This window comes from Argiope bruennichi, chromosome 5 (genome assembly GCF_947563725.1).
Source record: "Argiope bruennichi chromosome 5, qqArgBrue1.1, whole genome shotgun sequence".
NCBI classification, from domain to species: domain Eukaryota; kingdom Metazoa; phylum Arthropoda; class Arachnida; order Araneae; family Araneidae; genus Argiope; species Argiope bruennichi.
Window position 1 is genome coordinate 75,602,040 of NC_079155.1, and position 16,279 is coordinate 75,618,318.

The following is a 16,279-nucleotide window of genomic DNA, read 5'->3' on the forward strand; positions in this document are numbered from 1 at the left end:
TTTATAAAAGTCTAGAACTTTTTCAAATTCAATATCTGCAGAATATCTTTATTATACAAGATGAATTTTAATGAGATTCAGTTTGAGACATGGATTTCCCAAGCATTGTGAATGAAAAAAAGAAAAATAATTTAACACTGATAAAATTTCTGTTTATTCTAAAACTCTGGAGAGTAGTGACAATAATAAATAACTCTTTAGAAAGTCAAGTCATAAGGAATTACTAATAAAGATTCTTTATTTTATTACTAAATTTTTGTAAAAAAAATGTTAGAAACTAAATTAACTTGGAAATAAAAAAAAATTGAGCCTTTTTACATGAAAACCATGCTTTTAGAAATCACAGCAGTATTTTATGCATTTTGAAATGGAGAAAAATATTTAGATTCTCTTATTATCTGGAAAGTTTCCATTCAAGTAATATATTCTCTTTCACAAAAGAAAAAGAGCCCGTCAGACTTTATTTTCTGGATCAGAATATATTATTTGAATGGATAAAAATTCCAAGATGAAAGTTTTGTTCAGTAAACTAAAACATGCATAACTTTTTCATCCATTCCAACTGAATTTTATGAATGATTCTTCAACAGTTTTACTTACCCTAGCTTCTTGTTTTCAATAATTTCAATTTATCATCAAAACTGCTCGATTTATATTGATTTTTTTTTTTTTTTTTTGTATTATCTGACTCCAATTCTAAATAGCAACTGAGGATCTTTCATTTTTAACTGAATATTTTAAGAGGAAAAATTATGATAATTTTACAGAGCCAAATTATAACATTAGAGATATTATACATTAAATTCAAATGTACTTTAATATAAAAAAAATCATTAGACTACAGAGATTTTTGAAATTAATAAAACACTATATTGCAATGGATGTAAAAAATAAGATATTGAATGATAAACGGAAAAACATGAACAGTAAATAAAAAAGTAAAAGATTAATAGTCTCAATATATGGAAATATTTTTTTTTTTTTATTGTTGAACAATAAGACAATAATGATTATTTACAATTCATTTACAAATCAAAATTTATTTCACAAAAATATAAAGTTTATAATTCATTATTTATACACAACTATGGTGATATCAATTATGATGATTGATCAATGAAAGATAAAATAAATAAAGGTTAAAAGCACTTTTAGCTTTATATGTTGAATAAACTAAAATTAGATAAACATAGAAAAAAAAATTAATGTAGATATAAATAATAACAAAATGATATAAATTTTGTTATTATTTATGATTTTGCATATAAATGGTTCATTCAGTAATTTCTACTGACAGAATTTAATAAATGGTAATTTGCAAAGATTTCTGCAAATTTTTAATAAATTTTATCTCTAGTTTTCAGAATAATGATACATAAATTTTGAAATCGTAATAATAAGACCAGATCTGTAAACATAATCTTTTTTATAAAAATTATACACATTCAAAGATAAGCTTTATGCTTATAAATCACTATTTTCGATGTTTGTATTCTTTGCGAGAAGTCTTATGGGTTCTAGAATGGGAAGAATAGCTATCTTTATATTTTATTTTTGAATTGGTATCTGAATCAGAATTACTAGAAGAGCAGGAACTTTTAGTTCTCTTTTTATTTTTCTTTGATTTTTTAGAGTGTTTTGATGATTTTTCATGCAATGTATATGAATTTTTGATCTTAGGATCATCATATTTTTTAGGGCTAAGAGATCTTGATTGTGATCTATAAGACCGCTTCTTCCTTTCTGGACTCAAGGAATCAGGAGATCTCGAATAGTGCCTACGTGATTTTAATCTAGAATTATATGATTCTGGAGAACTTGACGGCTTTTTAGAAGGCTGCTTCTTTAATCTTTGATGAGATCTTGATCTTCCAGATGTGTCTTTTGATTTATTTAATCTCCGATCAGAAATTTCTGGTGATCGAGAATATCTTTTAATAGGCTGTCTAGGCACATCTGATTCGGAAGAATTAGATTTATGTCTAGAAGAAACATTTTTTCTTTCCTTATTTCTATATGAAGAAAGCAATTCTTGCTTTTGTGATTTTTTTTCGTAGAACTTTTCAGTAGAATGAGAATGCTTTGAAGAAGAAATTTTATCTGTTGAGCTCTTCTGCTTTCTTTGTGGAGAAATGGAACGGCCAGATGAACTGCTATCATGACGATGGCTCCTGTAACGATTTGTATTCATTTTAGGTTTTATAGTACCCGATTCATCTGATGAACTATAATGGTCTTTTGAAGTATGTTCACCTTGTTTTTTCCTAGAAAAAGATGTACTTTTGTAAGATTCAGATGGAGAGGAAGACTTAGTAAATTCCTTTCTGGAATCCTTTGACATTCTATGTGTGCTATCTCTGCTAGATTTTGATCTATCATATTCTCTATCATAATAGGTTCGTGAATTCTTCACATGTTCACCATATCTCCTATCTACAGAATTAGACCTTTCTCTTCTTCTTTCAGTAGACCTTTTAGAAGGAGAATCTTGCCTTTTATATTTACGATCTGGAGATCTTTTGTCCTTTTTCTTGTGTTTTGAATGGCTTATCTCATCATCCATATCAAATATCATATCATATCCATCTGATTTTTTCTCTTTGTTTTTTATAACAAGTGTTTCTTTTGAGTTTTTATTTTTAGAAAATTTGTTCCCCTGTTCGAACATCATTTTTGAAACAGATTGGCTGAAATCTACATGAATTCTTCTGTCATCAATCAAAACATTATCCATCTTAAAATAAGCATTTTCACAATCTTCTTCTTTCTCAAATTCAATAAATGCATATTGCAAAGATTCACCTGTCTTCTTATCTTTGATTACTTCACAACTTTTTATAGGCCCAAAACGTGAAAATATTATCTCTAAATCCTCTGACGTTGTGACAGGATTCAGTTTGCAGACAAAAAGGACATTTTCAGGAGGCTTCACATCAACATCTGGAATATCTCCAACCATTTCCAATATAGTGGCCCTTGCTTTTGCTTCACTCTCCTTGATTTTTTCTTCAATTTCTTCAGCAGATTTTCCCTTTGTATCATCAATCTCTTCATCAGCTCTAATATAATTTGATTCCAACTGTTCTTTAGTCGGTAATGGGGAAGCATCAGGTATTTCCAAATCAAGAGGGTCATCATAAGGATCATGAAGAATCACAGTATGAGTTATCAAGATATCTTGGTAGGGTCTGTTATTAGGATCACATATGGCTTCATTGATTTTAAGAAGAGTTTCGAAACCTTCAGCTACTTCCCCAAACACAGTATGGACTTCATCCAGATAGGTAAGATTTTCACCAAGGGTTATGAAGAATTGAGATCCATTCATATTGTTGCCATTATTTACCATTGAGAGAGTTCCAAGTTTTTCATGCTTCAATCGAGGCTTTAATTCAGCTTCAAAATATGTTGCTTGATCACCATATATGCGACTGAAGATTGATTCTCCTCCTCGGCCAGTACAGGTGGGATCACCTGTCTGCGCAATGAAGTTTCTTTCCACTTTATAAAAGACACAGAAATTGTAATATTTGACTTTGCAGAGTTTTAAAAAGTTCAGGCATGTGTTAGGACGCTCCTTCAGGAACAGGTCTACCGTGATGTCCCCAAGGGTGGTTTCAATAACAACTGACATTATGGTCTTTGGTGTGCCTAAATAAATAAATAAAAAAAATCATTAATAGCAAGGCTTTTATAAAAATACAGCTTAATGTGAAACTATAAATACATTATATATTTTCAGTTGAAAAAATATTTTATTCTTTATAAAACAAAACTGTCCAACATAAGCAGAAGGAATTGGGACATTCTTTATTAATATTTATTCATTTCCATTAGAAGAAAATTAATTGTATTATTGATAAATTTGCAATGACAATTTATTTAGACATATTTAGAAAATATTGTAAATATGATGTCATCACGTTATAATTATAATTGCTTTATAATGTTATTGTATTTTCAAAGAAATATAATGCAGGAAAAGAATGCCATACTCAGCAGAAAGAATAGAATTTGCATGAAAAATGACAACTTTCCCATAATACTTTATATGTATTATTACCTCAACCTAGTAAATTTTTTGAAAATGACTTATGGCTGAAATCAAACTGTCCAAAAATGTGAGCATGTATAATATAATTTTTTATAAAAATGCAGGAGAGAAGTTCTCTTTAAATTACAACTTTATTCTTCATAATTAAGCATAAGATATTTTTTTTTTACAAATTTTAACAATTCTTTGTTTAAATCAATGACAAGAGAGCATCATATTTAGCAAAGGAAGGCAGAAAACACACACAAAAAGAGGATGCAGTGGGCATTCAGAGTTTATATATTAATAAAAAGGGATTTTTACTAAAATTACGAAGAGCAAGCTTTTATTTCTGACATGTTCTTTTTACAGGATACGGAAAATTAACATTGGATAGTTCAAGTTACAGAAATTAGATCATATGTGGGGAAGTGAAGTGTGAATTCAAGTGTTTTGAAAAATGTTGTTTTTAAGAATGCAAATAAATTAAATAAATCAGATATAACATAAATGTTGCCTGCATATTAACTGAAAATCATTCACAATCTTTAGATTTAATTGCATATTAATGATAAACATAGTCAATAGATTAATATAAATTTTTGGCAATTAATTGATGGTTGAAATAAACACAATTAATAGCTGACATATGTTAATATGCAAGTATCCCCCTCCCCGTATATATAAATATGTAATCTTAATCTAAATCTTAATTGCCTATTTTTTATCATAAACCAATCCATATTATTTTAAAATTTTCTTTTATTTCCTGATCCAAATCTGACCTTTCTATTTAATTATTTTCAAAATCTGCTCTAAAAAAATTGTTGAGTCTGGAATTCTCAAACTCTGGATGAAGAGATACAAATTCGGAGAGATAAAAAAGAGATACAAAAACCACCATGGCAAAACTTCCAAAGATATCTGGTTCATTTTCCTAAATTAACACAAGCACATGTTAAAGAAAACTTTTTAAGAATCTCTTAATAAAAGCACTAGGGCAAAATTTTCTCATGCTTTCCTCTTGCATCTGGATGTAAACAGATGTGTTTCATCATTTTTCTGCATGTAAGAACAACGCTGCTCTATAGAGAAATAAACTGAAGTTAATTATATATATATAATTTTGCAGAGCAGTGGCTGCCGTAAATAAGACCAATTTGGAGTTAACTTCAATTTATTTTTCCATCAAAAGGTATGATTTGTACATGAGAAGTAATGAAATGTATCTGTTTACATCAGGTCACAAGAGGAAAATGTGAGTAATTTTTCCCTTAGTGCTTTCACTAAGAGTTTCTAATAGGGGTTTCTTTGACATGTGTCGATTGTTGATGTCAAGCTTGGGTATCTTTGCATGTTATATCATAAGTGTTAGGGATTTTCATACCTTCATTTGTAGCATGAGAACTAAAGCAATTATTTAGAGAAAATTTTAGAAATAATTAAATAAAAAAGTGGAATTTGGATCAGGAAATAAGAGAAAATTTCAGAATAAAGTAACTTAAGTGAATTTAAGATGAAAAGTATGAAATTATTAGAGATATAAATTAAATAGAGGGATATCATTACATATATATAAGGTTCTGCTAAAAGTTATAAGGAGAAATATAACAAATTTATAAAAAATAAAATTCCTTAGCAATTATTCTACTTGATAAAAAATAATAGATAAATCAATATACTTGGTGGTATCTTGAATTGATAAGCAGGAGGCTTATGTGTGAAGTACTGTTATTTGTTAGTTTCTACAACTGAAAAAGAAATTTGATATAGCACACATTTTGTCACCATACTAAAAAGTGATTAAAAAATAAAAGTAAAAGCAATATATAGAGGTCACCATAAAAATTATCAAATTGTTTTTAAATTACATCGGAAACTATTACGTAAAAATCAAAAGTACACTGTGATATTGTTCTTTAATTCACATAAACATTCAATTAAAAAAAATTACGTTAAATTTAAGAGTCTCTTAATGTTGATTCCAATATGTTTCAAATTTATGCATTATAACACTCATTGCATTTCATATTCTTATCTATCCATAAAAAATTGCAGTATTTAAATAATAACACTTAACAGAAAATTAAAAAAAAAACTAAAATATATACTATTACCTATTATCTAGCTTATTCTATAATAAATAAATTTCGCATTTTGCCTATGTTGATTTTAAAATTTTCCAGGTTTGATTTTTACTGAGTTGAGTTAATTATTTCTGATATCACTGCAAATCAGCAGCCCTATTTTAGTTTGTTTGTTTTTCCGCACTGATTAGTAATTTTTTGATGAAGCATAAGAAAAGTGCTTGTATAAATAGTTAGCAAAAAAAAAAAAAAAAAAAAGAGGAAAGAAAACGAATTAATAATTTTTTAAACGAGAAATCAGAATTGCGGTTTTCAGTCATGCCTGACAACAAATCATATTCAGAGAGTTTCATCTCAACTCAAAATTTTCTTAGACATACAAAGAAAAACTAAAAACTGAAACCACAGCACAGAAATAATTTGGATAACTTATTAAAAGTGCATATTTTTGCAAAAAAAAATTAACTGCTTGAATTCCATTTTATTACCATATTATTAAGAATTTAAAGCTTTTTCTTAGAGTCCGTACTATTAACTTGACACGAATTAGACTGTCTTTTTTATAGACTATATATTAGTTTCTTTGATCACGAATCTTGTCTTGGAAAATCGCTTTCGCGCAGCAAGTATAAAATGGAATAGAAATGCTTTAAATATGGGAAATCAGGATGATAAGAGTTTTTCATTGTTATGAATTTCTCTTCTTAAATAAACTTGACCACGATCCTGACTTTTGGACTGTAATAAAAGGAAGTGTTTTAAAAGAAAATGATTTTTCTTTGAGGGTAATTTCGTATTTTATTTGCTATATTAGTATTATCAAAACATATTGCATATTCTTTTACTGAAAATTTTAAGCGCATGTTTTCCAAATGGGTGACATTTTTATATTTTGATATGTGAAAGGTTATTTTTAATTAATAGTCTGAAATATTTTGATTTCTTCATCCATACTTTTATATTTATTTTTCTTTGCATTAGTGATTACAATAAAGTGACGCTCATCCTTGATAATCTGAATTATTTCGATATTTTTCTTGATCTACTGAAAATTATTCAAATATCCCAAGCAATCCAAATTGTATTCATAAGTAGCTAGTTCATATTAAAAAAGAAACATTTAAGTTGCAGCTTTTAATCAAGAATCTAGTCAATTTACAATAGGTGAAATAAAAGTAATTTTTTTTTTTTCTATTTCAGCCTTAAATATATGCAAAATATGATGCTCTTAGTTTGATAAGAGAAAAATAATTTTTTTTCTCTCTGATTTTTATGATTTTTTAAAAAAATTTTAAGAAAAATTAAGTGCATTGAGTGGAAGTAAAAATCATTTGAGAAACAGCATAAAGATTATATGTAGATTTGTGAGACATTTTTTACTATCAGATATATTTAGTTCTTTAGAATAAATCATTTGATTAACTTGGGCATTAATTTTTAGAATGAATAGTTAATTGTAGTATCAATATTTTAAATAATGAAGGAATCTGATATGTCATTGGGTTATTGTTATGTTAAAGAAATATTTATAATGAATAACATTATGATGATAATTTAAAATTCCAATTTATATTTGATTGTTAATGAATTTATATATATTCATTAACAATCAAATATATAACATTCCTGCGAGGATATTTTATAGTTCCACAAGGATTCTCTTTTCCTTTTCAGTGCAGGTTATGATAATTGCTGATTCTTTATATTAATGAGGATGGTTTTTTTCTTTTTTCAAATTTAAAGTAAAAAAATCTTTTTCTCAAATACAAAATGCAATTTTTTGTATTCATTTATACTAAGCTTGGAGTTTATTTTTCTGTCGATTTGGTTTGCAAACTTTTTTTTTTCGTGGGTGGAGTGGAAGAAGAACATGCTATATATGAATTTCATTTGTTACTTTCAGATTATTAGATGTATATTTAATTGTGTTAATTGATTTTTAAAAGAAAATAATGTATTTAAATATTTTTAAATTTTTTTTTCTGACTATATGTTTGTTATGTTTAGTTAATATTGATTACTGAGCACTTCTATATGCTTTATTACTTCTACTATCATTAAATTTTCTAGACAGTTTTAATTATTCATGAAGTAATATATTGATACCTTTGTAAATATTCTTACTGCCAGAACTTATCAGTACTTAGCTAGATTATTACTTCTTGTATTCTTTTAAAAAACTTTATGTAATATTAAATATATTCAAGAAGAAAGATGCTTTTGAAAATTATGCGCATTTGCATTATCTATGAATTTTTCAATCAGATGTTTTATTTATTAAATCTCATTTAAGATATATAAATTTTAAATGCAAAATTGTTAAGTATAATTCTGCAAAATTCTATCCTTAGGTATATTGTTCCAAAGATTAAGAATACTAACATTCAATGTTATATCTTCTAAATTCAACTTATTGAATAAATATTTTTTCCCCTCTTATATTAGTTTGTTCCAAACGATCTGTGGTTTGTAGCGGTTACAGTGGCTGAAACAAACGATCGATTTCCATCCTTTATGAAAAAGATCCTACAAAAGGATCATAATTATTCTCCTACAGGTGCAGGTAAATAAATGTCTTTATTAAAATGTTAATAATATACAAAATAACTTAATTTGTATAGAAAAATTGAAATGCTTGATAATTTCTCATTGTAAGAAAACTAAAATATATTTATCAAATGTAGGTAAAAAAATATATATACATCTAAGATAAGGTTAATTGTAGATTAAAGACTTTATTTTATTACTAAGAATGTATGCTTTGTACAGAAATTAGTGCAGTACTAAAGGCTAGGAGATTTATTTGATACTTATTCGAAAGATCTGTAATATTTTCATTATCTTAATAATGAACTCAAATAATAGTGTAAAATGAATATTATCTTAATTAAATATGAATTAAAAAAAGAGTATATCTTTTTTTTCCCTTTAAATTGTTTTAGGAAGTCTAAACTATGCCTATTTTTTGTATACTGTAGTTAAAAAATTCTATTTTATCCATTCCAATTTATGATTTTTCTGTGAAATCTATCTCATCAAATGAATTATGAAAATGATTTGTAGAAATTTATGTTGAATGATGTTTTCCAAATTATCTTGTCAGGAGAAAAAATAACTTTTTTTTTTTGTTTTCTATTGTTAGTATAAAATGTAGGACTTTTTTCTGGAAATTCTATTTTTCAATTTTTTTTCCCTGAAATTAAGTTTATCTAAACTATTATTATGAATATTATAATAAAACATGTTGAAAATATGAAGTTAATGTTTCATAAAACATTGGTTTAAAATTTCAATATTTTATAATTTACTTCTTTCGTTTTTCTTTTTCCTACAGATAGTATTTTGAGTAGATATTTACATTACCATGACTTTGTTGAAATGCATTTGGATAGTGTATTTAAATATGGAGAGAGCAGTGTTCTTCCAAAAGAAGTAAGTATGCTAGTTTATTTTAAACCTTCAAACTTAAGGTGTATTTTATTTCTTGTCAAACAGAATTGTTCATTATTAATTTTATAAGCAGCTTATAAACTCTTGATTATCATAGAAAATATTCCATTTTTATATTCTTGTAAAAGTGCTTTGTTTAATCCATGACAAATCTATGTTGCTGTCTAAACCAGGTAGAAGGGGGGGAGGAGTTGTGAGAAAGTATTGAAAATTTATATAACTTCAAAAGTGTGTTTCATAAAATGAATAGCAGTACATTAAAATTACATTTTGGTTTTGATATATCAGACTCAGCATGGGAAAATAAGAATCTGTTCAACTCAAAAGTTAAAGTGAAGTCTGATTTCAAGTGATTGAGGGGTTGGTGGGGTGAATTTAAATTATTACACACATGCATTCTCATATAGTTCGGAAAACATTGTGTAAAAAAGTATTTAATTTGAAAAATTTATAATTTTTGAATTTAGCACATATCACTAAAAATTTTGCCAGCAGTGTTTTAAAATCGTTTCATTTCAATAATCCAGTATGATTTACAAGACTTATTTCCCATAATAATTATTGACAGTTATAGATATTTCCAAAAATAAGAATGATTTCATAAACAAATTGTTGCATATTGCTTAATCATTTGTGAAATTGTAGATTTAGTTGCTAAAGTTTTATTTTTTTTTCTTATTTTATTTATTTATTTATTGTATTTTTGAAAATTGTTCAGTTTTAACTTTTAAATCAAAATCACATTGTATTCTACTTCCTTTCATTTACATATAATGTTGCCCTTAAAAGTTTTATTTAACTATATATATTTATGAAATTTTTTGAAAACATCCATTGAATTACTACAGGTTACCATAACTATCAGATATTAAATTTGATCTAGTAATACAACTTATTAAACTTTTTCTTTATTCATTTCTTACAGCTCTTCCAATGTCTTAACTTGAAGGCACTTTCTCTGAAATGCAATTTCCTGGAGCAGCTCCCTCCTGATATTGGGAAACTTCAAAAGCTTGAATATTTGGCACTTACCAATAACAAACTCCAGAACTCATCCATACCTTACACCTTATCATTTTGTTCTTCGTTGAAGGTATTGTTACTTGATAACAATTTACTTGATGCCTTGCCAGGATTTCTTCTTCTCATTCCAAGTCTGAACACTGTGCATCGGCATGGAAATCATAATTATTTCAAAGCCACTTTTATGTGGTATCACACAGATGTCAATGAGCGGATTCTTGCTGTTCCTGGTAGTTCACCTTGTGTTTCAGGATTGCCGTCCTTAAAGTTGTTGTGCGCAACAGCTATAATTGGCGCCAAAATGAATTTTTTTGTTAGCACCATTGTTCCACCCACACTTGCAGATTATATATGTGATATTTATTTTGATTTCAATGTGTGCTACAAATGTAGATCTGCCAATTGGAAGTCAAAGCCAGGTGAGTTTCTGTTTATTTAAACATGTAGAAGACACGATCTGTTTATTGCAAATTTCATTTCCATTTAGATGTAATATAATTAAATTTCTGTATGTTTCTATGCCCTTCACTCACTTCCATGCATATTGAAATATTCTACTAAATATTAATTACTGTTGTATTATAAGAATAATTATTGTTATAATAAGTACATTAAAGAATTATTACATTTATCTGTCTTTAGATGATTAATAGAAAAATTTCAAGTATTTTCTTGAAATAGAGATCATGAAAAACTCACAAGAAATGGCATTTTGGCCCTTTTCAAATATTACATACCCTCCAACATCTATGGAAATCAGGTGAAAATTATGAATACATAATGGAAAACTACAAAATACACTGAAAATTTTCTTCTCCTGAATCTTTGTTTGCAGCTATTTGTGAATATAGTGAAAGTAAATTTAATATGCTGTAATAGTATTTTAATATAGTGAAAGTATTTTTAATATGCTTAGAAATAGTGAAAGTATTTTTAATATGCTTAAAGGAGGGGGGGGGGGAGGAGCATGAGTATAAAAATTGAAGTCGGTCCTCAATAAAAATGAATGTGGGGGTTTGCAATGATGACTTAAGAAAAGCAAAAGTGCTTGCTATTTAATGAATCAAAATTTCAAATGTATAACAAATGGTGTTAATTTATTTTATCAAAAAAATTGTATTATATTATTTTTTAAAAAATTATTTCACTTTTATATTAAGTCAATAATAAATAATTTCGAATAATGTTTCAAATTTTTGTTTTAACTATTTAAAATTCTTTGGAAATATTTATTCTTCAGTAATTTATTGATATTACGTTATTTGTAATATATCAATGAGAAATACTACTGATGACTGGGTAACCAATGTTGGAGGGTATGTAAGTGTTCCTTTTTTTACAACCTGTGATGTTACTTATTCTTATAAACAATATATCCATTACATATAGAACATGATGTTCTTTAAAATATACTATAGTATTTGAATTGGATGAAATCTTTTCTGGCTACTTGGTTAGGGTTACCACAGCACCAGAAAAATCAGAAAAACACAGGGAATTTAAAAGTCATCTGTAACACAGAAAAAAAATGCAGAGAAATTTGAAATTTTTCTTGAAAACCAGGAAAGTACAGAGAATTTAATTTTTTCCCATATAAAAAATGCTGATCTCTTTAAACATTACAAGAATAAATGATTTTCGCCATAGATCTAAAATGTAGTGCAGTGAAACAGCTGTATATACATGAAAGTAGTATAGTATATACCGTAGCATGATGAAACAGTAAGTACTATTGCAAAAATCTTAATTCAGTTAAAATGTTCACAAGCATTCATCATTTTCTTAAACAGTGCTTATTAAAGACCATTCTGAAAGCCACATTTTTTTTATAAGTAGAGAGGAAAATCACAAAGATAGTTTTACATTATATATATATCATTTATTATTTTATATATTAATTTATAAGGTTTATTTATTAATCATTAAAATACCTGGATTTAGCTGTGCTCTTAATATTTATTATAAATGTTATCAATTTATTAATCTATATTTTATTTTCATTTTGAAGAATTTTTAAATTTCTCTATCTAGAGTTGTAAACTTTTTTTCTTTTTTTTTTTCAAAATGCATAGGAAAAAAGAAATTAAGTATTTTAAAGGCTTTTATAATGTTCTTTTTATAAATATAATTAATTTTGTTTTATAACATATTTAATGAATAAAGTGTATTCTTTAATACTTTTTTCATTATTTTAGGTTATAAAGTGTACACATTTAAAAACCCTTACCTGGGTAACACTTGTGTGCCTTTCCAACACTGGGCATGCAGTCTGCAATGTGCTGAAGATATTGAAATTCCTGCCAGGGCTGAGCAGTTATTGTCTGCCATGGAACAGGATAGACAGTACTACAGACATGTTAAGGAAGCCCAAGCTTCTACTCTTTATCATAACAAAGGACCCTTTGAACATATTGCCTGTTGCATTCTGTGATCTTTAAGACATTAACTTGTCTTTCTATTTTATGTAAATTGTCATGCATGTGTGGTAGTATAGTATAATTGTGATCATATGGTAGTGTGTATTTTTGATGTAAATGTGAACACATTCCCCCATTATAGATTTATATTAAATGTCTCTTCAGTGTTCCTAAGTGGATTTTGTAGTACCTTTTTTTTACAGGTAAGTTTTTTTAAATGTATTTATTTAAAGATTATTATCACTTCTTAAATTCTTTTAGCCCATTTGAAAATTATTTTATCCTGTATTTTAATAAATATTATTAGGCTGGACTGTCAGATTTGTTAATTAATCTTTAAATAATATGGATTAAAATAAAGAATAAAAATTATTTAAAAGAAATTTATCTGAAAAATCCTTACAAATTGTTTACATACTTCATAATTTGTTTTACTATTTACATCCTTTCATAATTCACAAGATTGTATTTTCATGAATAATTTCTGTGAGTTATTAAATAGTTAGTGAATTTTTCTTTATAAAATAAATATATTATTGAAATATTTGAATCCCAATTTTGCAGTACTTTTATTCTTGGTAATTATAATTTAAAATTTATGTCATTGATTAGTTAAAAGAAATTAATTCGATATTACTTCATTAATTTCATTTTGCTAGATTCTAAATTTTTTTTGCATTTGAACTGTATATGCAATTGAGAGACTTATTTGTTGAATGTTACCAAAGGAATATTTTTACTTTCCTTCATGTATTATATTTGAAGTTGCAATATATGCAAGAGTATTATGAAAATTTCAAATATTTTAGATCCATATTTTATGGAATTTTATAGTATTTATATTAATAAATGTTTTGAAATACTGTTTCTGGTATCAATTTTTTTTTGTTATAAATTGCAATGAATTTATGTACTGTTGGTAGAAAATTATTTCTTTTTTAAACAAAAGAATACTGTTAGGACATTGGAATTCATATAGCAATTCAAACACAGTTATTTAGTTTTATTTCACTTTTCAGTTCCATTACTATAGCATAAGGGATAAAATGTAAAACAAACAACAACAACAAAAAGTCTGTTTGTATTGTAACATGAACAATATTACATTGCTTTTATCAGATGAGATTGTATCATTAAGATTAAACAAGTTTGGTTCTTGGTATTTTTCTGTATGCAATTAATATATTTATTTGCATATAAATAAATAAATTTTTAATTCTTTAAACTGTAAAATAGATTGAAAGTTTATTGCTTGTGATTCAGATATATATATAATCTGTACACAAAATAATATCCAAGTAAAAATATAATAAAAGTGAAAACAAAAATTACATGTTAAAAGGAGGGAAACAATATAAAAAACATTCGAAATGAATGTGCAGAAAGTTGCAATTCAAGGAATGCTGTAGAAATAAACTGCAAATCGATATTAAAGATTGAACACAAAACAGAATAGGAAACAAGGTGATTGACATATTATTCATCAAAGGATGAATTTGATGAACTGCAAAAGGAATCACAGCATTTTCTGCAAGCTTATTAAACAGTTTAATACAAACATCTTTAACTCTAAATATTTTAATAGACCATGTGAAGATGGAAAAAGCAATGCAAAATTGAGATACAAAATAAGTAACTTAAAAAGAAAGTTGTATAATAGATTTAGATAAATCAATTTTTACTTGTATTTTCTATATCGCTTGCATACTGTTTTATATGTATATATAAACTAAGGTATACTTTAAAAGAAAATGCGATATATATATGCTACATATTTATAATTTAGTATTGAAATTAATGAATAACCCTTCACAATAATTAAACTGACTCTACATAAATAACAACTAAGTATTTTAAGGTAAAATTAGGATTATGCCAGTTGCTAAGGGAAACTGTATGCTATAATTTATTTTTTCCTATAAGTAGCATGTAACAAGTAATTTATTGCTTCAGTGTGTAATATTCGAAAATTAATTTTATGCTAAAATAATTAGTGGAAAAGACCTAATTTTATTGAATTATAAATTTTTAGATTAGTTCTTTTTTTTTTTTTTTAAAAAGGGAAAGATAAGTCTCTGTGTATTATAAGTTTTTATATTGATATTTTTCATATGTATTTTAAATTGTATGAAAAATAGGATTAAAAAATTAAAAGATATATTGCTAATGAATTAAATTTGTTGCAACACAAGTTAATACTCATTAAAAATTGATGGTTTTTTATGCTTAAAAATTAAAATGGGCAATTAGAGATTGAGATCATGATTACTATCATATACGATTTGAATAAAATTCAAGAAAGGCTGGAAACAATGTATACCAAGTTATTAAATAAGGTCTTTTCTATTACTTTTGTTTGAGCAGTTAAAGAATTATTTAAAAAAATCTTTATTAACAAAATGTTATATGAAAATTTTATATATTTATGGGATTTTTTCTGTTTTATTAATAGCAACCTTAACATGAGAAGAAAATCTGCAGAACAGAAGGGTTAAATTAAAAATTTTCAATAGTGAATAAAAATCCTAGTTTCAGTGTTTTATATAAGAATTCTGAGCCAGAATTTTATTTTATATAATAAGATAAAGTAGCATAACAGTTGATACAGAACAACTGAAAGTAATAAATACCATTCAAAGATGGTATTTAGTAGTTTTTGTTTCTCTAGTCTTGATGGAAAAGGACTTCATTGAGCATTTTCCAGTGCATCATAATTTTATTAGGGTTTGATGATATTTACCATTAACTGTAAAATCCAATTTACCGGAATTCTAAATTACTGTTAATATTTTTCATTAAGACAGAAACTGATTATTCACAAAGAATCCATAACTACCATAATAAAAAAATAGCTCTATGAATGATATGCACTTTGTCCTTTTTGTCACAAATTATTAATATTCATATATTTAAGGAGTATGATTTTAACAATAACCATAAACATGGCTTTCATATATTTAGATCAAAATGTAAAGCAGGTTTTCTAATTTACTCATCAGGATGTGTAAAAGTTTACGATCATTGGTATTTAAGTTCATTTTGAAATAATTACAAATGATAATTAGTCTATATCAAAGTGGTTTCAATATATTTGTTTTCAAATAAAATGTTGCATTTTAAGAAGAGTAAGAATAAAGAAATAATTTCAAATACTGTCTTCATGAACTCCATTTGAAATACATTTAGTACAAATGATACCAATGGACAATCTTAATTTTTTTCAGAAACAGTTAAATGTTTTCTTTTCAAGAAAAATTAGCAATAGTTTT

The 16,279-nt window shown here is 26.1% G+C and overlaps 2 protein-coding genes across 2 annotated transcripts; one reads left to right on the forward strand and one right to left on the reverse strand.

Annotated features, from left to right (window-relative positions):
• Positions 1-1,243: 1,243 nt before the first annotated feature.
• LOC129969424 (peptidyl-prolyl cis-trans isomerase-like 4) lies at positions 1,244-6,241 on the reverse strand. The gene is made up of 3 exons (XM_056083992.1): positions 6,151-6,241; positions 5,716-5,784; positions 1,244-3,651 (listed from the first exon to the last, which is right to left on the reverse strand). The coding sequence occupies exon 3, from the start codon at positions 3,632-3,634 to the stop codon at positions 1,475-1,477; it is 2,160 nt and encodes a 719-aa protein (XP_055939967.1). The 5' UTR covers positions 3,635-3,651; positions 5,716-5,784; positions 6,151-6,241; the 3' UTR covers positions 1,244-1,474.
• Positions 6,242-6,510: 269 nt separating this feature from the next.
• On the forward strand, positions 6,511-13,570 carry LOC129968957 (uncharacterized). The gene is made up of 5 exons (XM_056083329.1): positions 6,511-6,905; positions 8,566-8,683; positions 9,455-9,552; positions 10,496-11,012; positions 12,789-13,570. The coding sequence occupies exons 1-5, from the start codon at positions 6,789-6,791 to the stop codon at positions 13,022-13,024; spliced, it is 1,086 nt and encodes a 361-aa protein (XP_055939304.1). The 5' UTR covers positions 6,511-6,788; the 3' UTR covers positions 13,025-13,570.
• Positions 13,571-16,279: the final 2,709 nt, after the last annotated feature.